At 48.6% G+C, this 23,485-nt stretch overlaps 1 protein-coding gene across 2 annotated transcripts in view; it reads left to right on the top strand.

The window, feature by feature from the left end:
* The window catches only part of SLCO3A1 (solute carrier organic anion transporter family member 3A1), a 377,645-nt gene that overhangs the window by 280,548 nt on the left and 73,612 nt on the right, over positions 1–23,485 (top strand). For both annotated transcript variants that reach the window (XM_005221711.5, NM_001001134.1), the window contains 2 exon segments: positions 6,843–6,941; positions 20,888–21,151. In XM_005221711.5, the coding sequence (XP_005221768.1) occupies positions 6,843–6,941; positions 20,888–21,151 (363 nt within the window).

Here is a 23,485-nt window from a genome sequence, read left to right as displayed (position 1 = left end):
GGTTCCATTATGTATTATTTTTCTCTTTCTTTTTTAGTTTTAAAATTATGAAAATATGATAACACTTTTACGGGAGACTGGGAAAATACAGAACAAAATCACATATAGTTCCAGTATATATTACAATTTTTTTTAAGTAGATAAATTGAGATTTTTAGTTGGAGTTTCGAATGGTTGGAAGTCTCTCCAGTAAGACAGCGAGCTTCTCCAGGGCAAATCCTTGTCCAGTTCATCTCTTCTTCCCCAGTGTCCAGAGGGGGCTGGTTCTAAGTCAGAAAATTGTACAACATGGGTGGCAGGTTTACAGCAGAGAGTCCCAAACTTTCTTGGTTCATTATACCCTTGAAGTGAAGTGAAAGTCACTCAGTCATGCCTGACTCTTTGCGACCCCATGGACTATACCGTCTAAGGAATTCTCCAGCCCGGGATACTGGAGTGGGGAGCCGTTCCCTTCTCCATTGTACCCTTAGTGTTTGATTTTTCACAGAGCCCTGCGTCTGCAAGATATACCCAGTCTTTGTGGCTTATCAAGCTGTTCGCTTCAAATGACTTAATGTAATACTACTACTACTACTAAGTCACTTCAGTCGTGTCTGATTCTGTGTGACCCCATAGACGGCAGCCCACCAGGCTCCCCCGTCCTGGAAAAATAAGACACATTACTTGAAAGAAAAAATATTTATGTTTTTGTTTTTTTAAATTTTAAAAAGTATTTATTTCCTTGGCTGTGCTGGATCTCAGTTGTGGCATCTGGGATCTTGTTCCCTGACCAGGGATTGAACCCAAGGCCCCTGCACTGCCACCAGAGAGGTCCCATCTATTTCATTTTTAAGTAAGCACAATTACTAATAGGCTGTGTGTCCCTGCTGGGAACTACACAGCTTCTTAAACCTTGGAATCAGGTGGGACTCCACCACCCTCATATCCTGTGTTTTGCATTGATTTCCATGTTTGCTGTTTATCACAGCAACTACTCAGTTCACTAAGACAGGATGTAGTTGAATGTAGCTCAATCCAGTGTTGAAACCATCAGCTACCTTGAGCGGGTAGTGGCGAGTAGTTGTACAAGTAGCATCTGACAAATGTCAGATATCACTGGGTTTCCCTCGAAAACTTAAAACATTTTGCTGCACCCCTGTGAGTTCACAGTCGTATCCTGGTGTGCCTTGGCCCACAGTTGGGGAACTGCAGATTTACACTACCCTAATTTACAGAAGGCCTGTGTTCAGAGCAGGATGCCAGAGTTTGATCATCATGGGAGTCACTCCATCCCCTCTCCCTTCGTTCAGTCATCATGTCCCTGGGAAGCCAGGTTAACATCAGAATGCTCTTGGCGGGTGGGCAGTCAGAGCATGGGGTGGACTCTGGACGGCCAGTCTGTCTGGACCCTCGTGAGACTTGAGATCACGGCTGCCTCCTACTTCCCTCTCTGCGACCTGGCCTACCCCCAGCTCCAGCCCCTCTTGCCTGCTGCTGGTTTTAGTAAATGAGGCATGGGAGGAGAGGGAGGACTGGGAACCCAGGTGTGGTGGCCTTCGTTATAGAGGAAGAGACATAAGGGACGCGTATTTAGTATTTTCATGACTCTTTCTAGGTGCCAGACCCTGTTCTCAGAGCTTTACAGATACAAGGTCATTAAGTCCTCCCTGCGGAGTAGGCCTCGTATCATTCCCATTTTACAGATGGGGAAAGCTGAGGCACCAGGAAGTGACTTCCCCAGAGCGCCCAGAGCTAGGAAGTGGTGGGCCTGGGATCTGCACCCAGGTGTCCCCTGCTATCTCCTGAGCTGTCTGAGGGGATGAGAGAAACACGGCTGCGGGGCACACTGCGCTGCCTCCTGGCTCCTTTGTTGGGAAGGGAGGTGCTGAACCTTTCCTTCTGCTGTGAAATGGGCCCAGGAGACTCCCCCATCGAGGTCACTGAATGGATTACAGGAGATTAAGCTTGTAAAGCAGCGGGCTTAGAGTGGCAGCACAGGAGGGGGCCACTCTCCTTTCTCTGATCTCTGCCTCTCAGGCTCCCCTCCCGAACATACAGCCTGGCAGACAGTAGGGGGCAGCAACGCGCCACTGAGTAACCTACACCCCCACCCCTCACCCCACCCCGCTACAGCGACCCCAGGACCTGGAGGTCCTCACCATTCAACACAGGGATGCTGGGTGGATTTTAGCGCTGGACCGTCTGTCTTCTTAGGCAGAGCGGCTGTGTGTTTTGTTTGGTTTGGTTTTGGGGAGGTGGGGGGTGGTTGCTAAACAAGAACAAAATCACAGCTTGGTGGGATGAATCGACAAGAGAGTGAGGAAGCACATTCCAAAGTGCCTTTCTGTAAGATCACAGCCGACCTCACAGGCTCTCAGGGGAACAGCACCCTCTGCAGACCCAGGACTGTGCTCTCTGATGCTGCGTGATCTGAGCTGTTACCCTGAGATATTTCTGCAGCAGAAAGGTTGCTTCCTGATGCATGAAGCCATCCCCACTACTGGATCATCCCTTGAAGAACATTCTGGAATCCGTTACTACTAGAGGTTCAGTTGGCATATCTCTGAGGAAGAGCTACTTTTTAAAAAATGCACCCAGAGACCATGGATAGCTGTATGTGTACGGCTGACTCCCTTCACTGTTCACCTGCAACTATCCCAGCACCATTTGTTCATTGGCTGTACCCCAATATGAAACAAAAGGTTTAAAATAAAAAAGATAAATTAAAGATGTCCCCAGAGATTTCAAACAAGGAGGGGGTGCCCGTTGCACAAAAATGCACGTCATACATCTTTTTGTTTGTTTGTTTTTGGGATGAGATTCTATGACTTTTCTTTTTTTCATAATTTATTTATTTTTATTTTTTGACTGTGATTTGTCTTTGTTGCTACACAGACTTTTCTCTAGTGGCAAGTCGGGGCTGGCTGCTCTCTAGTTGCCGCGCATGGGTTTCTCATTGCTATGGCTTCCCTTGATGCAGAGCGTGGCCACTAAGGCGTGCGGGCTTCAGTAGTTGTGGCACGTGGGCTCAGTAGTTGCTATTTCCAGGCTATAGAGCACATGCTCAGTACTTGTGGCTCCCAGGCTGGCTCCAGAGCACAATGGTTGTGGCGCGGGCTTAGTTGCTTCGCGACATGTGGGATCTTCCAGAATCAGGGATCGAACCCATGTCTCCTGCATTGGCCGATGGATTCTTTACCCCTGAGCCACCAGGGAAGCCATGCTATCGGGTTTCTTTGGGAGAGAGTTCTGTCCTGTTAAAATGGAGAGCCACAGTCCAGCATTTCAGAGACCCGAGCCCTGTCCTAGAGGAACCGGATGGAGAGGTCACCTTGGCACGTGGCTCCGCTGCAGTGGCCTCTGCCTGTCGGAGCTACCAGAACGGATGGCTGACCTGTCTGGGCCCCACAGGGCTCCTGTGGGCCCCTGAGCTTGAGGGATGCCCCCCGTTTGTGTCATAAGTTGCAGAAGGACAGGGCACCCAAGGCCTGGAGTCTCCAGCTTCCCGTGACACTGGCCTGTCCACACTCTCCGCTGCCCCCACGTTGGGGAGGGGCAATACACTCTCAACACCAGCTCTGAAGCTCATTGGCTGTTTCTTTTCCTTGACACTAAACGCTGGGTCCTTTGACCTATTCAAGATTATAATTTTTATTGTTCACTCTGTGGGGGATGGAGCAGTGATTGTTACATTGATTGTGGGGGTATTTAATTTGCATGAAAAGAAGCATGTTATCATGTGAGGAGGGGGCGGGGGTGGTGGTGCTGGAAGTCGGAGCAAATGCCAGGAGCATGGAAGGGGAGTCAGAGGGATGGTTCTGGGCAAGAGAATTGTGTCCCTGTCTTCAAGTCCCTTTCTTTGGGAACGGCCTGAGTAGTCAGTTTACTTCTGACCAGTGGCTCCCCTCTGCCTTCATCTGTGTCCTGCTCAGGACATAACTGGTTTCAGGATTTGCCCTGAAGCAGCAAGTCCCTCAGTCTCCCTTGGGTGCTGCTCTTACCTTGGACACCCCCTGTCCACACTCTTGACCCTGTATCTTTCTCAGCATCTCTTCCTGCTTCCCTTTCCTTCATCCATCGAGTAGAGCCAAGATCACTCTTCTCCCTAACTCGGCCCAGCTAAGGTCAATCCTCCTAATTCTTCTAGCCCATCTTTGAAAGATTCCCTACATTCTAGACCCTTCCAAAAATACCCCCACTTCTCTCAGTTTTCTCTGTTCAGTTATTTCAACCTAAGTTGTGACAAACCAGAGCCAGTGTTGTAATAAAGTAGGTTTGCTGCTCTCTGGATTCCTATAAACAGGAATAACTGGGAGACCAGGCTCACCAGCTGGGTACAGGAGTGGCTATCTTTAGACACTTGAACTTCTAGATTGCTCCAAATCTAAGAGTAGGATTTCACTGAGGGTGGATTCATTCCTCAGTGAAATTCACAGGATTCCATTCCTGTGATGGAAACCATCCTCTTTCATCCCTTCCTTCATCAAACAGCATTCTTTATAAGACATCTTTAAGTACTTGCTTTGGGATTCTGGGTTCTGGTCTAAAAGTGAAAAAGACCTGGTTTCCTTTGCCAAGTATGTAGAAATCAGCCAAGCTCCTGTCTAGAGTTTCTTTTTTCTTTGAGTATAGTTGCTTTACAGTATTGCCTTAGTTTCTGCTATACAGCAAAGCGAATCAGTTATATGTATACATACATCACCTCTTCTTTAGGTTTCCTTCCCATTTAGATTACCACAGAGCACTGAGCAGAGTTCCCTGTGCTACACAGTAGGTTCTCGTTAGTTACTAATTTCATACATAGTATCAATGGTATGTGCCATGCTGTGCTAAGTCACTTCAGTCACGTCTGACTCTGTGTGACCCCATAGACTGTAGCCCCCAGGCTCCTCTGTCCATGGGATTCTCCAGGCAAGGATGCTGGAGTGGGTTGCCGTTTCCTTCTCCATCAATAGTGGATGTATGTCGATCCCAGTCTCTGAATTAATTCCACCCCACCGTCCCCCTTGGTATCTGCATGTTTGTTCTCTGTCTGTGTCTCTCTTTCTTCTTTGTGAATAAGATCGCCTGTAGCATTCTTTAGATTTCACATATATGCATTAATGTATGGTATTTGTTTTCCTCTTTCTGACTTACTTCATTCTGTATGACAGACTCTAGGTCCATCCACATCTCTGCAAAAGGCGCCATTCCATTCCTTTTTATGGCTGTGTAATAGTCCCTTGGTTTCTTTAGTTTTGTTTTCTTCTCCCTTCCAAGTCAGTGAGCTCCAGGAAGGTTTGGATTTTATATTGTTTGTTTCAACACTGAGTCCTCTCCCTAAGAAGGCTGGTTGGTGCAAAGGAACTCAATAAGTATTGATTGAGTGGATAAGTATTTGAGCAGATCCATCTCTGGAGATTTCAGGCTGAGTTAGTCTACTCTGTGAGCAAACCAGAATTACCCTCCACTGAGCTCAGATTCCCTCTGGTCAAATCCATTTCCTACCCTGTTTTTGATGTGCCCACATAGGCCTGTTAGATGTGCCCACATAGACCTGTTAGCCTGCACCCTCCAGGCTGTCTGCTTGTTGCCCCCACAGGTAACCAGCTTCCTAAGAAAAAAGCACTTCTTTACTGTTAGTTTTATTCCTAGGGCCTTGTGAACTGTCAGTGCTCAAGTTGAAATTTGGTTACGTGGAGAACCAAATGATGGCTTTTTAGTTTGGGCTCATTGTTTTTTCCAGAATGAACCAAAAGTTTTGTGCAAAATTGCAGGTACTGTATCTATTAGATACATATCAGGTGGGCCAGAAACGTTGGGGTTTTCCCACACGCTGTTAAAGAAAAACCAGAATGAGTTTTTTTGTGAACCCAGTGCTTAGGCACATGCCTGGTACTATCTTCTCAAGTCCTATGAAAGAGCTTGAGTCCTGAACAGCTGTTACAGCAACAACAGAGAGCAATTCCAAAAATACGAGTGGGAGGGGCCCGCAAAACTGAAATTAATAAAATGTCTAATTAAATGTGCTCAAAGCATGCCATTATGTCAGCTTTGTTATGTGCTAAATTTAATGCCCATAAACATTTCATTACATTGGAGAATAATTTGTGGCTTCAACTTTTCTCACTTCATAAGAATTCCTGAGTGTGCACAATAAGGGCTGAGACGTCTTTGCCAACTGTAAATTAAGTGAATTACATAAAGCTAAATCAGTGTGAGTGCAAAATGATAAAAATCCTTCCCAAAATGTTTATGGCCGAAAAAAAAAATTTTCATGATAAACGTGGATATATTTTATTGGTCTGATGTGACATGGGGTGGAGTCCTCTAAAAGTACGTGTGCTGCTGCTGCTGCTAAGTTGCTTTAGTCATGTCCGACTCTGTGTGACCCCATAGACAGTAGCCCACCAGGCTCCCCCGTCCCTGGGATTCTCCAGGCAAGAACACTGGAGTGAGTTGCCATTTCCTTCTCCAATGCATGAAAGTGAGAAGTGAAAGTGAAGTCGCTCAGTCGTGTCTGACTCTAGCGACCCCATGGACTGCAGCCTATCAGGCCCCTCCATCCATGGGATTTTCCAGGCAAGAGTACTGGAGTGGGGTGCCATTGCCTTCTCCAAAAAGTACATGTACTGGGGGCCTAGAAATATTTCAGAGCAACCTACGGAAGCTATAGAATTCCTGTGTGATAGTGCTTCAATAGGGTTTCCAAAAATTAAAATAGTAGCTTTCCCCTCTAGGATATTTAGACTAATTCCTCTGATATCATTTGTCTAATCAAAGCTCTCATCTGATCAATGTAAAACAGTTTTCTCACGCTTTGACAGTTTTGCTCATTGAATGTCTTCTGCTTTTAATCTAATCTTGGTTTCATCTTCTTTCAGGAATCCTGTTCACGATGCTGGTGTTTGGACCAGCCTGTGGATTTATCCTGGGCTCTTTCTGTACCAAAATCTATGTGGATGCAGTCTTCATTGACACAAGTAAGGAATTTATCTCAATTTCTAAGCCCCACACATAAGCCCTTTCCCCTTCACAAAGGAGCCCCAGCCCTCTGAGTTCTAAAAGCCTTCCTACTAAGAAGCAACTATTTAATGCAACCTCCTCTCTAGCTGGTGGCCCCCTTGAGATTAGAGAAAAGATGGTGAGTGTTGGTTCAGAGGGCCTGGACTCAAGCCTGTATTCTGCTCATGTCTGCCTAGAGGCTTAATAACCCCCTGGAGTTGATTTCATTCTTCAAATCTGAATTTTCCTCATCTGTAAATTCAGGGTAACAGAACTTATATCTGCGTTCAGGACTGTTGTAAGGTAAGTGAGGGGACAAATGTGGAAATGCCCGGTAAACACACATGGCCACTGAACGTTGGTCCATGAACCCATAAGAGGACCCTGTTTCTTAAACTGGAGCACCTAAGTGCAAATGTACACATGGGATCAAGGAGACCGGCTTTGAAAATTGTTTCTATAAGACACTGTTGTGGTGGGCTTTAAAGAAAACATGTGCTGTGTGCTAAGTCGCTTCAGTTGTGTTCGACTCTGTGCAACCCCATGGACTATAGGCCGCCAGGCTCCTCTGTCCGTGGGATTCTCCAGGCAAGAACACTGCAGTTCATTGCCATGCCCTCCTCCAGGGGATCTTCCTGACCCAGGGATCGAACCCATGTCTCTTGCATCTCCTGCATTGGCAGGTGGGTTCTTTACCACTGGTACCACCTGGGAAACCCTAAAGGAAGTATATCATACTTCAAACCTATGTGTTTGAAGTGTTCTTAATGGGAAGATTAAACGTGTTTTTCAGCCTCCTCTGGGTGCCCTGCTTTAGCACAGCAGTTGCCAAACTTTTTGGCACCAAAGACTGGTTTTGTGGGAGACAGTTTTTCCATGGACCGGCAGTGAGCAGGGGTGGATGGTTTCAGGGCGATTCTGATAAAGAGCACACAACATCCATCCCTCTCGTGTGCAGTTCACAGTAGGGTTCTCGCTCCAATGAGAGTCTAATGCTGCCACTGATCTGACAGGAGGTAGAGTTCAGATGGCAACGTGAGCAATGAGGAGCGACTGTGTATACAGATGGAGCTTCGCTCACTTGCCAGCCACTCACATCTTGTTATGCACCCCAGTTCCTACCAGGCCACTCACCAGTACCAACCAGTCTGTGGCCCTGGATTGAATAGCATGCTAGTCTATATGGACTAGGCTATGCGGTTGTTGTTGAGTAGTCACTAAATTGTGTCTGACCGTTTTGCAACCTCATGAACTGTAACCCACCAGGCTCCTCTGTCCATGGGATTTCACAGGCAACAATACAGGAGTGGGTTGCTATTTCTTTCTCCAGGGGAATCTTCCCGACCCAGGGATCGAACCCAGGTCTCCCGCATTGCAGATAGATTCTGAACCACCAAGGAAGCCCCAGGCTATGCAATGGTAACAGGAAATTCCCAAATCAAGGTGATTTTATGCAACCAAAGTCTGTTTCTCAGCTGTACTGAACATCCAGTGTAGGTTAGTGGTATTTGGGGTGAGTAGAGGGTGGGACTGGCCCCTGGTAGTCCCTCCAAGACCCAGGCTCACAGTTTTATCTGACTGTTGCCTGCCCAGTTGCCAAGAAACCAGCTCTGCCTCAGAAATGACATGCATTGTTTCTACTCACATTTCAGTGGCCCCAGCAAGCTGCCTGGTGTGTTAATCTATTGCTTTATGGCAGATTACCCCAAAGTTAGTGACTTTAAGCAAGAGTTATTATCTCAGTTTATTTCTCTGGGTCTGGAGCCCAGGAGCAGCTTTGTTCAGTCACTGAGTCGTGTCTGATTCTTTGTGACCCCATGGACTGCAGCATACCAGGCTTCCCTATCCTTCACCTTCTCCTGGACTTTGCTCAAACTCATGTCCATCGAGTTGGTGATGCCATCCAACCATCTCATCCTCTGTCGCCCCCTTCTCCTCCCACCCTCAGTCTGGCTGGTTCCAGCTCAGGGTCTCTTATGAGGCTGCAGTCAAGGAGTTGACCTGGTCTCAAATCATGAGAAAGCACACCTGGAGGGGCTCTGCTTCCAAGCAGCCCCAGTGGCTGTTGGCAGCCCTGGGCAGGTGGACTCTGAGGCTGGCTCCCATTGGCCTCTCTGCAGGGCTGACCTCAGCACGGCCTCTGGGGAGCAGACAGCCCAGGATAGGGTGAGAGCCCCTGAGACAAAGCCAAAGTCTTTTGAGACTAGCCTCGGGAGTGACACCTTGTTGCTTCTGCTGCATTTTGTGTTAGAAGCAAGCCACTTGTTTCTGTCTACACTGGGGAGAAGGAATCCTTCCACAAGGACATGAATTCCAGAGGTGGGGATCACTGGAGGCTGTCTTAAGCACTGCCCACCAAACTGTTGCTTAGTTGCTCCAGTCGTGTCTGATTCTCTGATCCCATGGACTAGAGCCCACCAGGCTCCTCTGTCCATGGGATTCTCTAGGCAAGAATATGGAGCAGGTTGCCATTTCCCTCTCCAGGGGATCTTCCCGACCCTGGGATCGAACCCCCTATGTCTCCTGCGGCTCTCGCACTGGCAGGCAGATTCTTTACTACTAGCGCCGCCTGGGACCCCACCATATGTGGTCACAACTCAACCACACGCCTGCAGAAGGGTGCTGTGTTCCAATGCAACTTAGCAAGCTGAGAAGCCACATTCCCTTCCTCTCTGAAAACAGCGTGGGAAGCCATTCCCCTTCTTCTCATCCTGATCTATTCCCAGGATCAATAAGAACTCTCAGTCCCCCGGTTCTCCATTCATCATCTCTCGACAGTGCTAAATTTACTAATTCACCCCAAAGACATTGTGTGGTTTTAAATCCAATCAAGTCACTTTGTGATTCACTCCATTAGTCCCACTGATATATTTACTGGTAACTAATGATGTTACAAATTTCCAAACGGAGGGGAAAAACGTCAAATGCAGCCGTATTTATTTATTCTTTTAGAGCACTGGGTCTGTTCAGGAGGTGATTGAATGCTGCAGTTTTGTAGCTTTGGGTTGGCCCTTTGATCCTATTCCTAGCGAATGGGATGAGGGGGTGACCTGGTCAGAGAAACCACACAGGTGAGAGTCAGCTCCCATCTCGCCTATGGACAAAAAGCCCACTTCTGCCCTGCACCAAAGGCAGGACAGAGTCCTGCCCTGCACCAAAGTCTCGAAGGAAGGGAAGGAAGAGGGAACCTCCCAGAGCATGGGGAAGGCTGCCTGGGATGAGAAGGCAAGTATCCAGGCAGCCAGTTTTGCCCTCAGTGTATTGGCAGGGCCCCCGTGGATCCAGGCTTGGGGAATACCAGCATCCCTGAGCCAGAAAGAACCTCAGACTTCACTCTCTTCCAACTCCTTCCTTTTATAGACAAGGAAACTGATTCCTAGAGAGGGGAAGTATGGGCATACTAAGTCACTTCAGTCGTGTCCAACTCTTTGTGACCCCTATGGACTGTAGCCTGCCAGGGTCCTCTGTCCATGGGATTGTCCAGGCAAGAATACTGGAGTGGGTTTCCATGCCCTCCTCCAGGGGATCTTCCCGACCCAGGGATCGAACCTGGGTCTCCTGCCATGGCAGGTGGATTCTTTACTACTCACGCCACCTGGGAAGGGGTGTACCCAATCTGAGAGGTGTATCTATAGAAAACCCAGATCCGTGAGCAATGGGTGGGTGTTTCCACTTTAAGACCCCGCCCTCTCACTAAGATTCTTCTTGGGAATGAAATAACATCTTTTCCTCAGAGCCTGGAGTGGCCGAGAGGCACACGCGTGGCTGGAGGGGGCACCGCCTGTCCACTCGCAGTCTGCTGGGCAGCTGTTCCTTTGCTCAGGCTGGGGTGTCGTCCCCGCCCATTCTGCGCCACACCTGTCCTCACCCTTCAGGCCCAGGTGAGGCACTGGCATCCGTGGTCCTCTGCTCACTGGCAGTTTGAAGCCTCCGGTGCCTGAGACGGATGGGCACGTTTCCATTCCGTCTGGGCATCCTGCTGATGGCTGCCTCCCCCCTCATGAGTAACAGTGGACTTCCAATCTGATGAAACTCTAGGGACAGATGGATGCCCGTGAGTCACCCTCTTTGTCTGCCTCCTTTCTGCAGGCTCCAGGAGGGCTGGTGCTGCTCTTTACCAGCAGAGGGCACAGGAATACAATTTATTCTGTTAGGACCCAGTCAGAATTCCACAGTTTGCAGGGTGTTAAGTCTCTTCATTCATGTCTGACTCTGCGACCCCACGGACGGTAGCTCGCCAGGCTCCTCTGTCCCTGGGATTCTCCAGGCAATACTGGAGCGGGTTGCTGTGCCCTCCTCCAGGGATCCTCTCTATCTAGGGATCAAACTCGCATCTCTTATGTCTCCTGCATTGGCAGCAGGTTCTTTACCACTAGCACCACCTGGGAAGCCCCCCAGATTTTAGTTTTTCCCCTCTTGTGCCTGAAACTTGTCACTCTCTCTACGAGTGGATCAGTGCTGTATTTCAAGGACCAGGTTTTCAGTTCTCTCAGGATGACCCTTCCCTGTCTTCCTCACCGACTAAGACAGAGCACCTCTTTAGGGCTGTGCACCCATCATGAATGCACAGGCCACACACACAGCCATGTGTTTCTGAAATTCAAGCAGAGAGCTGGGCAAGGGACTGGGAAAAGCAGTAGCCTGGGAACTGTGTGAGGTGGGCAAGGCAGGTCCCTGGAAGGCCCTTGTTCTGGGGCAGCTGGAAAAGAGACTGTGGCTTCTACCAGGCAGTCTGGCTGTGGTTGAGGAATTGTTGTTCAGTAGCTCAGTCTTGTCCTACTCTTTGTGACTCCATGGACTGCAGCATGCCAGGCTTCCCTGTCCTTCACCATCTCCCGGAGTTTGCTCAAACTGCCATCCAACCATCTCATCCTGTGTCATCCCCTTCTCCTCTTGCCCTCAGTCTTTCCCAGCATCAGGGTCTTTTCCAATGAGTCAGCTCTTTGCATCAGATGGCCAAAGTATTGGAGCTTCAGCTTCAACATCAGTCCTTCCAATGAACACCCAGGACTGATCTCCTTTAGGATGGACTGGTTGGATCTCCTTGCAGTCCAAGGGACTCTCAAGAGTCTTCTCCACACCACAGTTCAAAAGCATCAATTCTTCGGCACTCGCCTTCTTTATGGTCCAACTCTCACATCTTGTACATGACTACTAGAAACGCCACAGTTTTGACCTTACAGAAAAGGTGAGACACATGAGGGAGCCCAGTTGGAATCTGTGTGTTGATGAAGCTGGGGGGTGTGGGGGAGGCAAGTGGTTGTCGGGACAGACCAGCTGTGGAGCCGAGGTACACCGTGAGTACCTCCCCCGGGGGTACTCAGACAAAGGGATTCTGCCGTTGCTGCTGCCTGTCATCTGCATGGGAGTGTGTGTGGCTCGTTTGACCCTTCTCCTTAAGGATAGAAACCTCCTTGCCCAGGCTAGCGGGGAGGGAATGATGGTGCCTGCAGAAGTTCCTTTCTGGAATATGCTTGTAGAACTGAGATGAGTGAAGAGCAAAACATAGAAGAAAGAAGGACTTGGTAGAAGAGTGGGATACCAGCATCCCTGAGCTGGGAAGAACCTCAGACATAATTCTCTTCCAAGTCTTGCCTTTCATAAACAAGGAAACTGACGCCTAGAGAGAGGGTAGGATGTGCCCAATCCAAGAGGTGTACGTGTAGAAAAGCCCTACCACTTTTCTCAGTGGAGGCTTCACAGCCTGATGAGTGGCAGCCATGAACTCACTAATATTTGAAGCCATACATCGAGCGCCTCATTGGAACTGCGGAGCATTCCCACGAGAGGGTGGGTCCTAATGCCAGCCCGTTAACACCCTGACCCCTGGGCCATGGACCGGTAGTGGTCCTGTTAATACCAGACCACCCAGCAGGAGGTGAGCTCCATCTGTATTTATAGCTGTTCCCCATCACTCACATCCCCCAGATCCATGAAAAAATCATCTTATCTGAAACCAGTGCCCGGTACCAAAACGGTTGGAGACCACTGCATTATCAGATGAGGTGGCCATCTCCTCTTGCAACGATTAGGAGTTCTGAGTTGGAACATGGGGACCAGACCTCCACTCAGATCCCAGCTGGACCCCTTATGGGCTGTGTGATCCTGGGGACATTTGTCCTCATGGGTCTGTGTGTGGATGACATGAGTTAATCACACAGAGAAGTTGACACAGTGCCTGGGGGTTAGTGAACACACAGTATAATTAGGTGTCATGAGGAACAGAGAGTGAACTCACTTCCATAGATACTAGGAGTCAAAGCTCAGGCCAGTCTGACCCCAGTTGGGCAGCTCGCTTCCCTGAAACATCTCCAGGCATTTAACTAGAAGGCTGCCCCCTTTCGTGAACAGAGGTTTTGCTGAGATGACCTGGCTTGGCCAACACGGCCGTACAACATGGCCTCAGGCCCCTCAAAGCCCTCCTCGCCACAGCTGCACAGCGTCTGCAGCTGCCAAAAGGCAGATTCATCTACTGGCTTCATAAAAATGTTGACGAGCAGAGACCCCTGCAACTCTGGCTGCTGCCGCCAGATTCCTTCGTGTTGGACTAATTAGCCCAGCAGCTGGGGTTTGGAACAGTCCATGCTGCCCTCCACCCTCAGCTCCTCCCTGCCTCCAGCTTCTAATTCGGTCTGTAACATAATGATACTTTTGGAATGCTTGAGTCCCATAGCAAAAGTTTTGCAAAATAGGTTAGAAAAATAGGTAAATGGGCTGAAGGGAACAAAAAGAAAAACTGCTCAGAGAGCCATAGTATTGCTTACACATCAGAATGGCCCCAGACTAAGTAAATATTCCCAGTTTGCTTTGATCTGTTCTTCTCAGGGTCTTGGTATCCCCATGGGTGGCTTGGTTAGTTAGTTAGTTTTCAGCTGGTTTAAACTTGTTGCTGGGAAGTCCTTTTTTTGAACCTACAATGGTAGCAGGCCTTGGAACTGGCGGGAACTCTCAACAAAGCCCATATGTTTGTGTGACCTTCAGCAGAGGGGAAAGCAGCTGCTGAAAGCTTGTTCAACTCACCCAACAAAACCACAAAGCCCTCCCAACCTTGGATTCCATGAGTAGAAGAGTCAGAGCAATGAATTGTGTAAGTCAGGAATCCTAACAAGCCTGCTCCAGTGGTTCAGTGGTAAAGAATCTGCCTGCCAGTATAGGAGATGTGGGTTTGAGCGCCGAGTCAGGAAGATCCCCTGGAGAAGGAAATGGCAACCCACTGCAGTATTCTTGCCTGGGAAGTCCTATGGACAGAGGAGCCTGGCAGGCTACAGTTTGTGGAATCACAAGAGTCAGACAATACTGAGTGACTAGACAAAAACAATAACCAGCCTGCAGACACCTGTGCAAAGGCAGACCCACCACGCACTGGCCTCACGGTGACCCGGGTGTGGCTCCCCCTGCTCCTTCCCAGCATTTTTTCCTTGGTGCCTGAAATGACCAAGGGGCAGGCAAGTGACTGGAGGGAGCTTAGCCAGGGTATTCACAGAGTCTCCTGGGGATGCCAGGCGTTTGCACAGCCCAGGACCCTGATTCCATCCCCATCCTTTTCAATACCTTTCTTTATCCACAGTTCTAGATTCATTGGCAATTTGATGCATTCTAAGTAAATGAGACAAACTGATGTTCTTCACTTGTATTCTGAGCATCCTCCTGAGAGCAGCCTTCGTCAAAAGGCTGAAACTGCAGCCATGTTTAAAATCAAAACACTAATTAGAACCAGATAGAAAGAGAAATAGATTTCTACACCTTTCCCTCTGCTACTGCTGCTAAGTCACTTCAGTCGTGTCTGACTCTGTGAGACCCCATAGACGGCAGCCCACCAGGCTCGCCTGTCCCTGGGATTCTCCAGGCAAGAACACTGGAGTGGGTTGCCATTTCCGTCTCCAATGCATGAAAGTGAAAAGTGAAAGTGAAGTTGCTCAGTCGTGTCTGACTCTTAGCGACCCCAAGGACTGCAGTCTACCAGTCTCCTCTGCCCATGGGATTTTCCAGGCAAGAGTACTGGAGGGGGTGCCATTGCCTTCTCTACCTGGACCTAAAAGAATACCTTTGTTATACTAAGCCTACCCAGGGCCACTTTTCTTAAAAGTTAGGAATTTTTATTGCCTAAGACATGGGTTCAATCTCTGGGTGGGGAAGATCCCCTGGAGGAGGCCATGGCAACCCACTCCTGTATTCTTATCTGGAGAATCCCATGGACAGAGGAGCCTGGTGGGCTACAGTCCATAGGGCCGGAAAGAGCTGGACAAGACTGAAGTGACTTAGCACACATGTGTGCACGCACAAGCCATTTGTACCAGTCAGAGTAGGCTGAGTTATGCTGCAGTAACAAACACCCTCAAGATGTCAGTGACTTGGGAATACTAAAGACTTATTTCCTGCTTGTGTTATATACCCGAATCAGGTCAGCAAGAATATTTTGTTCATTATAGCTTCTTAGGCATCATCTTTGGGAGAACTGCACATGCTTCACAATCAAGCAGGAAAAAAAAGAGCATAGGAGTCATGTACCGGCTTATATATATTGCCACATGGAAGTGACATGTGTCTCCTCACTCATATTTGACTGGCAAAACTCTGTGGTGATGGCCACGTGTAACACCACAGGAAGGGAGGTGAGATCCTCATTCTCAGAGGAGGAGACCCACGTGCAGATGTAGGGTAATGTTACCACACATGCTTTGCCAATCCACATAGAGAACTCCCCTTTAATGTCAGTAATTCTTGTTGTCATTATTCAGTCGCTCAGTCATATCCAACTCTTCATGACCCCATGGACTGCAGCACACCAGGCTTCCCTATCCCTCACCATCTCCCAGAGCTTGATCAAACTCATGTCCATCAAGTCGGTGATGCCATCCAACCATCTCATCCTCTGCTGCCCCCTTTTCCTCCTGCCTTCTGTCCTTCCCAGCATCAGGGTCTTTTCCAATGAGTCGGCTCTTTGCATCAGGTGACCAAAGTATTGGACCTTCAACATCAGTCTTTCCAATGGATATTCAGGGTTGATTTCCTTTAGAATGGACTGGTTGGATCTCCTTGCAGTCCAAGGGACTCTCGAGTCTTCTTCAGCACCACAGTTCAAAAGCATCAATTCTTTAGTGCTCAGCCTTTATAGTCCAGCTCTCACATCTGTACGTGACTACTGGAGAAAACCACAGTTTTGACTATATGGACCTTTGTTGACAAAGTGATGTCTCTGCTTTTAGTATGCAATCTAGGTTTGTCATAGCTTTTGTTTCGATAATGCTGAGTTGTGACAATTGCCAGGCCAGAGGGGGTGATAGTCAGCTTCAATGGCCAAGAGGCGTCTTAAAAATACTATTCATTGTTGAGATAGGTAGAGTAAGGAAGTGCCTCAGAAAAATGAAATTGGATCATTAGCAGAGATGTGGGTGGACCTAGAGTCTGTCATACAGAGTGAAATAAGTCAGAAAGAGAAAAGTATCATATATTAATGTATATCCGTGAAATCTAGAAAACAGATACAGGTGAACCTATGTTCAGGGCAGGAATAGAGACATACCTGTAGAGAATATCCAATGTGGACATGGGGTGGGGGAAAGGGGAGGGTGGGACAGATTGAGAGACTAACATTGATATGTATACATATTATGTGTAAAACAGATATATAGTGGGAATCTGCTTTATAGCACAGGGAGCCCAGCTTGATGCTCTGTGATGACCTAGAGGGGTTGGCAGGGATAGAGGGGTGGGAGGAAGCAGATATGTGTATACATATGGCTGATTCACTTCATTGTACAGCAGAAACTAACACATCATTGTAAAACAATTACATATATGTGCTAAGTCACTTCAGTCTGGTCTGACTTTTTGTGATCCCATGGACTGTAGCCCTCCAGGCTCCTCTGTCCATGGGATTCTCCGGGCAAGACTACTGGAGTGGGTTGCCATGCCCTCCTCCAGGGGATCTTCCCAACCCAGGGATCGACCCCAGGTCTCTTATGTCTGCTGCACTGGCAGGCAGGTTCTTCACCACTAGCTCCATCTGGCAAGCCCACAAAGCAACTCTGCTTCAATTTTTACAAATTTGAAAAAGAAAAGATGTGTCTCAGGCTGGTGTCAAGCATTCACTGTCTCCGCAAGAGCTCCCAGAACCAGGCCGAAGCTCTGCTCATGAGGCTGGCCGGTCCTGAGGGCAGCCCGCTCCAAGGCTGAGTAGTTTCTTCTCAGCCTGTTATTTCTCTCCCTGCCACCGTCCACTGGATAATTGAAACAGAGGGGAAAAAAATCAATACTTCCCAGAATAGTCAGCCGTGATTTTCCTGGTTCTTCAGATCCCTGCCTTCTGCAGACCCGCCCCGCCCGCCCCTTCCAAAGTGGCCGGTGTGCGCTGATGCTGTCACAGGTGGGTCCTAGCCCTGTCTCAGGAACTGTGAGCACATACTGGCTTTCTGCCTGCAGACACAAGCCCGCAGGGAGCGAGTTGCCTCACTTTCACACAAAGGCCCACCTCCCCCAGGGCCGCCCCTCTCCCAGGAGTGCTTTCTCACCGTATAGCAGTCACTAACTTCCTGTCTAAAATATGACTGTCCACGTGCTTCTGATTTCCTTCTCCCAAACAGCTGCCAGGCTTTCTCTCCCCCTGCTGGCTCACATCTGGCAGCTTTATGGGGCCCAGAGACAGAGGGGGGAAATACTGTATTTCCCCTTTCCCGTCTTTTGTTTTCATTCAGTGCTTGGCAGCAGGTGAAGGAAAACAGTAAGGGATTGGTGCGAACAGTCTTGCTCAGCTCCAGGGTGGTGTGACTTCCTTTTCTCTTCTCCTGTTTGCATAAAGATGCTTTCAACATCACCCTGTTTTTCTACACTGTACTTAAAAAAAAAAATCTGTACCTTTTGTTGGAGTAGATGGGTTTGAAGACCAAGCATTTTCACACCCCCGATAGCAATGGAAACTGACATTGGTAAATTAGACTCCTACTTGTTAATAACCATCAGAAGGCATATAATTGTGCATTGCTGTTGTTTAGTCCCTAAGTTCTGTTAAACTCTTTGTGACCCTACGGACTATAGCCCACCAGGCTCCTCCGGCCATGAGATTTCTAGGCAAGAATACTGGAGAGGGTTGTCATTTCCTTCACCAGGGGATCTTCCCCACCCAAGGATCAAACCCACATCTCTTGCATTGGCAGATGGATTATTTACTACTGAGCCGCTAGGGAAGCCCTAATTGTGCATTAGTGCCATGCAAAATTTCTCCATATAGGAATTTACTTTAAAAATACTGTTTATATCCAGTGACTGAGCTACTAGGAAGCTCTTCTCAGAAGTGTTGATATTAATAAAAAGATTAAAAAATACCTCAGTATACAAGACTTAAGAAACTAGCTAAAAATTTATGTAATCCCTAAAATGGAATACTACGTAGCATTAATATAATGTGTGGTAATTTTGAGAGATCTTTACAACGCATTGTTAAATGAAAAAAAATCTATACCTTAAAATTCCCATTGACATAAATATACCCCTAAAAGTTCAAGATTAAGTGCTCCAATACGTAAGAGCCTACTATGTGTCAGGAGATGCTGGTTCATTACCTCTCAGCCTGGTAACCACTGTCCTTGGCTATCTATCATCTTTATTCTGCAAATGATGAAACTAAGAGTCAGGGAGGGTGAGTAACTTTCCCAGCATCACATGCTAGTAAGTAGCAAGAGTGGGATTTAATATCACACGCTAGTAAGTAGAAATAGTGAGATTCAGCAAGCCCACTAGAGTGTGCGCTTTCTCCTCTCCAGTATGTACCTGCACAAAAGTGTTTGGTCCATTCACGTGCCCTGGCTATTGCTGCTTGGTTGATGTCAAGGCCTCCAGGTTAGAGACCACCAGTGTTCCAAAAGCCAAGTTGCCACCCATCAGAAGAGCTGGTCATCTTACCCACTGCCCAGAGCAGAGGAATTATCCATTAAGAACCCTCTAGAGAGCCCGAAACAAAGGCCTTCCAGTCAAGAGGGAGAGAGCAGAGCCCTTGGCATCTGAATGCCTATGTTCTGGTCTTCAACTCTGTGGATGTAGGCAAGGCACTCAGCCTTTCCAGTTCCTTTTTTTTTTAATATAATTTTACTTATTTGTTTTTGGCTGTGCTGGATCTTCGTTGCTGCGCAGGCTTTTTCTCTATTTGCAGCTAGTGGGGCTACTCTCCGTTTGTGGTGCATGGACTTCTCACTGCAGTGGCTCCTCTTGTTGCGAAACACGGGCTCTAGGGCAGGTGGGCTTCAGTGGTTGTGGTTCCCAGTCTCTGGAGTACAAGCTCAGTGGTTCTGGCACACAGGCTTCGTTGCTTCGTGACACGTGGGAGCTTACCAGACCAGGGATCAAATTTGTCTCCACTGGCAGGCATATTCTTTACCATGGAGCCACCGAGGAAGCCCACACCCAGCCTTTCTAAGCCTTGATTTCTCCATCTGTATTATATAAGGACAATTAAAAAAAAAGCTCTACATCATAGGGTTGTGGGGAGGGTTGATTGGAACTCCACATAGCGCCCGGTGCAGAGTGAGCCCTCAGCAGATGACAGCTGGCATTTTCATCACTGATAACTGAAGAGTCTTCAGGAAGAGCACTTAGACATGGGGGAGTGCTCATCCCGTGACTGCGGTCATTTCTCTTCCCAAGCCCGTCCAGGCCTGCAGCCTCATTACTTCTTAGCTCATTTGCTGTATCCCAGATCGCTGAGATGAGTTTCCTTCTGTGCTCCAGGGGCGTGGGATCATCATCAGAGATATCTCTAAGCAGCTCACGTGGGAGCGCCCTGCTCTGCAAGGGAGACGTGGAAAGAGGGAAAAACATCTGCCAAGGGGGCAACAGAAATGTGCATCTTCTTGACTCCAGCTGGAGAGTCAAACAAGTCATAGTACTAGAAGGCCACACCACTCGCATGGAGCCTCAAAGCATAGACACTGGCTACGGAGCTTTCAGTAGAGGACTGGCCCCCAGACCACAGGCCATCACGGAAGTTTGAATTAACCCATCCCCATCAGCTTCCCTGGTGGCTCAGATGGTTAAGAATGTGCCTGCAATGCAGGAGATCCAGGTTTGATCCCTCAGTTGGGAAGATCCCCTGGAGAAGGGCATGGCTACCCACTCCAGTATTCTTGCTGGGAGAATTAGTCCATGAAGTCGCTAAGAGTCAGACATGACTGAGCAACTAATGCTCACACACACATACACACTAGCAGCTTAGGAAAAGAACCCTCACCATGAATATTAAGCTCACATCAATTAAGTGCTTAAGCACGCGCCAGACACTGTTCTGAGCACTTTGTGTCTGGTGTGGCTCATTTGATCTTCCGAACTCGATCAGGGTAAGTACGTCATAATAATCAGCATTCTATAGATCAGTTCTGCTGAGGCGTGGAGTTCAGATCGCTAGCCTGAGGTCGCACTGTGAGAAGTGGGCAGGGTTTCTTTCCAGGTGTCCTGGCTCTTGGTTTCCATTCTGCACCGCTCTATATGATCTGTGAACCAATTTAAGGCTGGGAGAGTGCGGTGTGGAAGGGGATCTCAGGGTAGCAGCTTTGTGGGGGCGGTGAGTGTGAACATACATAATAAAAATACACCCTTGAACGATTAATGTTTCTGTCTCCCTGTGCTTTTGTTAGCAGACCTTGGCAGCTCTGCCAAGTCAGTCAAAGCCTGCCTAAATTCAGGGGGTGTCTGGCTTCTCACTGTTTTTGTTTAGACAGATACAAGCACAAAGTAGACAAGAAAATTAAGGAGGGAATGCGATCAGCCTTCAGCTTGGGGAAAACCAGAAGCACAGCTAGGAGGCCCCAGGCTGCTCTGCCCATTGTCCACTCTTCCCCACCCCTGGCCTGTCTCTACAGCTGATTGCAAGACTCAGCCAAGTGCCCGGCCCTGCCTGCTGCTCTCCTGTTAACCGTGCTCTCTCTGGTTGTTGCAGGTAACCTGGACATCACCCCAGACGACCCCCGCTGGATCGGAGCCTGGTGGGGTGGCTTTCTGCTCTGCGGTGCCTTACTCTTCTTCTCTTCCGTCTTGATGTTCGGGTTCCCACAGTCTCTGCCCCCACACTCAGACCCCGCCCTGGAGAGCGAGCAGGCCATGCTCCCCGAAAGAGAATACGAGAGACCCAAACCCAGCAATGGGGTCCTGAGACACCCCCTGGAGCCAGACAGCAGCGCCTCTTGCTTCCAGCAGCTGAGAGGTAAGGACACCTCCTTCTTGAGGGACGCTCAGGACTGGATGCTGGGGGACTTGAAACAGAATCCCCTTGGTTTTACATGATCTGCCTTCCCTGGTCCTGTGCTTAACTGACCCCTGAGAAGTAAATGCACTTGATAAAGCAAAAACAAAGGGACTACCATTTATTGAAGGGGCAGCAGACAAGATCCTCCCAGCTGAGAACCCAGTGGCTAACATTGCACCTGGTGTAGGATAAATATAAGTGTCCGTAGAAGGAAGAAAGTGGGGAGGGAAGGAGGGAGCCGGATGTTTCATGCCCCCCCCAGCCCCCCGCTTTGAACTCTTCCAGGCCACTTGCAAGCACATGAAAGCAGGAAAAGACTTTGAAGCTGGTTCTCTTTGCCTGATGCAGGCGTTCTTGAAAAGCCACATCCAGAGTGCATTTCCTTAGATTCTCTCTGGCCCTCCAGCCCCTCCATTAGAGATGAGAGCCATGTTCCTCTGGAAGGAAATATTAACTCAAGTCTTGATAACGAAGTCCCACTTCAGAGAGAGGCAAAGTGCTCACCATCGTTTTTAGAGGGAAAAGAAGTGCATCTTTTTTTCAAAAAACAGACACAAACAGTGATGCAGAATGAAAATGAGGAGTCCCCCCCCACACACCCCCTGGTGCTTTCTATATTTGGCTCAGCATCTTAGAGGTGAGAGTGATGATGGGCAGCCTCAAAGCTGCCCCCTCTCCCCACTTAAGAGAGATGTGCAGTGCTCCCTAATTCAAGGACCCCTTCTTGCTGGGTGTCCTGAAGAACGTGCTAGATTTGGGAAGCGGGCAGGAGCAAGTCTGCAGCGTTCCTTCTCGGTGAGGCTGGGGTGGGAAAGAGGTAGACGGTGATTTCTTTGCAGGAACCAGGCATGTGGCCTGGCCCACCGTCAGCAGCTGCCACCTCGGGCTCACAGTGCTTGCTTTAGAGGTCTGATGAGTGCCTCTACTGGGCTCTAATGAGGGGCACTGTCTCTGGAGATGCTTGAAAACAGCAGTGAGAACCTCAGATGACCTTGAGCTCAGATCCCCGTCCCACCCTTCACCGGCCCTGTGGTTATTACCCTGTCCATGCTTCATCTCCACAAGCGTGGAGTTATAACACAGTTCCTGGGTGACAACCTGATCTTGAGAATTCAGGCACTGCCTGTGGAGACTGTCTGTAAATACCACCTGGTAGCCAGGGAGGGATTCAAGGAACTTGTGCTAATTCCCAGAAGATGCTAATTTAACAACCTAATGTCCTATTTCACTCCATGTTCTGTGATGGCTTCTACCAAAGTCGTAATGTGGAATTATCTGTAGACGATCTTAAAATACATCTCTCTAAGGATGAGAGTGCACTGTTAGATGAGAAAGTGAGTGTTGGTTGTTCAGTCATGTCCAACACTTTGCAACCCTATGGACTGTGGCCTGCCAGGCTCCTCTGTCCATGGAATTCTCCAGGCATGAATACTGGAGTGGGCTGCCATTTCCTTCTCCAGGGGATCTTCCTGACCTAGGGATAGAACCTGGATCTCTCTTGCATTGCAGGCAAATTCTTTACGTCTGAGCCTAAGTTGTTTTTTTTTTTTTAAGATGAGAAGGCCACCTGCTTTATATCTTCTGAGGTTGCCTTGGCTTAGAGTCTTAGGAGTCTGTGCCTCATAAAATAAGACTCCCCAAACAGGTCCCCTTCAGGAGCCCCCAGGTGGCTGGAGGGTGATGCTTAACGCCCCTCTGATAGCACAGCTGGCCACAGCATCCCAGGGAACAGATTCACAGCAACAGCTGGGGCTGGCATGAGAATTGGCCTTGCAGACACTTGGACCTATCTGGTGGTAGCCTTTCCAGGTATTAGGTTAGCAGTACAGTTCCTTTGGGTTTTCCTGTAACATCTTGATGGCAAAACCTGAACTAACCTTTTGGCCAACCCAATATTTCCTTACCCCCGGATGGCTTGCTTTCCTGAGTCTCTCATGGTAAGACCTATACCTGTAATCTCTTGCCTTTCATCTCTGGGGATACACAGATTTAAAAAAAAAAAATACAATTATGCCATCAAAGAACTCACTATCCAGGGTAGAGACAGGCCAGCAAGCCAGCAAGGTGGCCTAAGGTGGTGACGATGACAGCACCAGGCAGCCCTGCATTATGGAAATACAACAGACGGGCAAGGAAGGCAGGGCTTGGGTCATCCCAGACAGAGCTGAGCCACGTTTGGAGGATGTCACAGCTCCAGAACTTTCAGGCTCTGATCCAGTCTCTAGTTAGCCCATTTGTTAGTTCAGTCACCATTTTCTGAGACTCTGCCAAGCTCCAGGGACACAGCAGTGG

The sequence above is a fragment of the Bos taurus genome, chromosome 21 (genome assembly GCF_002263795.3).
Source record: "Bos taurus isolate L1 Dominette 01449 registration number 42190680 breed Hereford chromosome 21, ARS-UCD2.0, whole genome shotgun sequence".
Taxonomy (NCBI): Eukaryota; Metazoa; Chordata; class Mammalia; order Artiodactyla; family Bovidae; genus Bos; species Bos taurus.
This window is presented reverse-complemented; position numbering and strand designations above follow the sequence as displayed.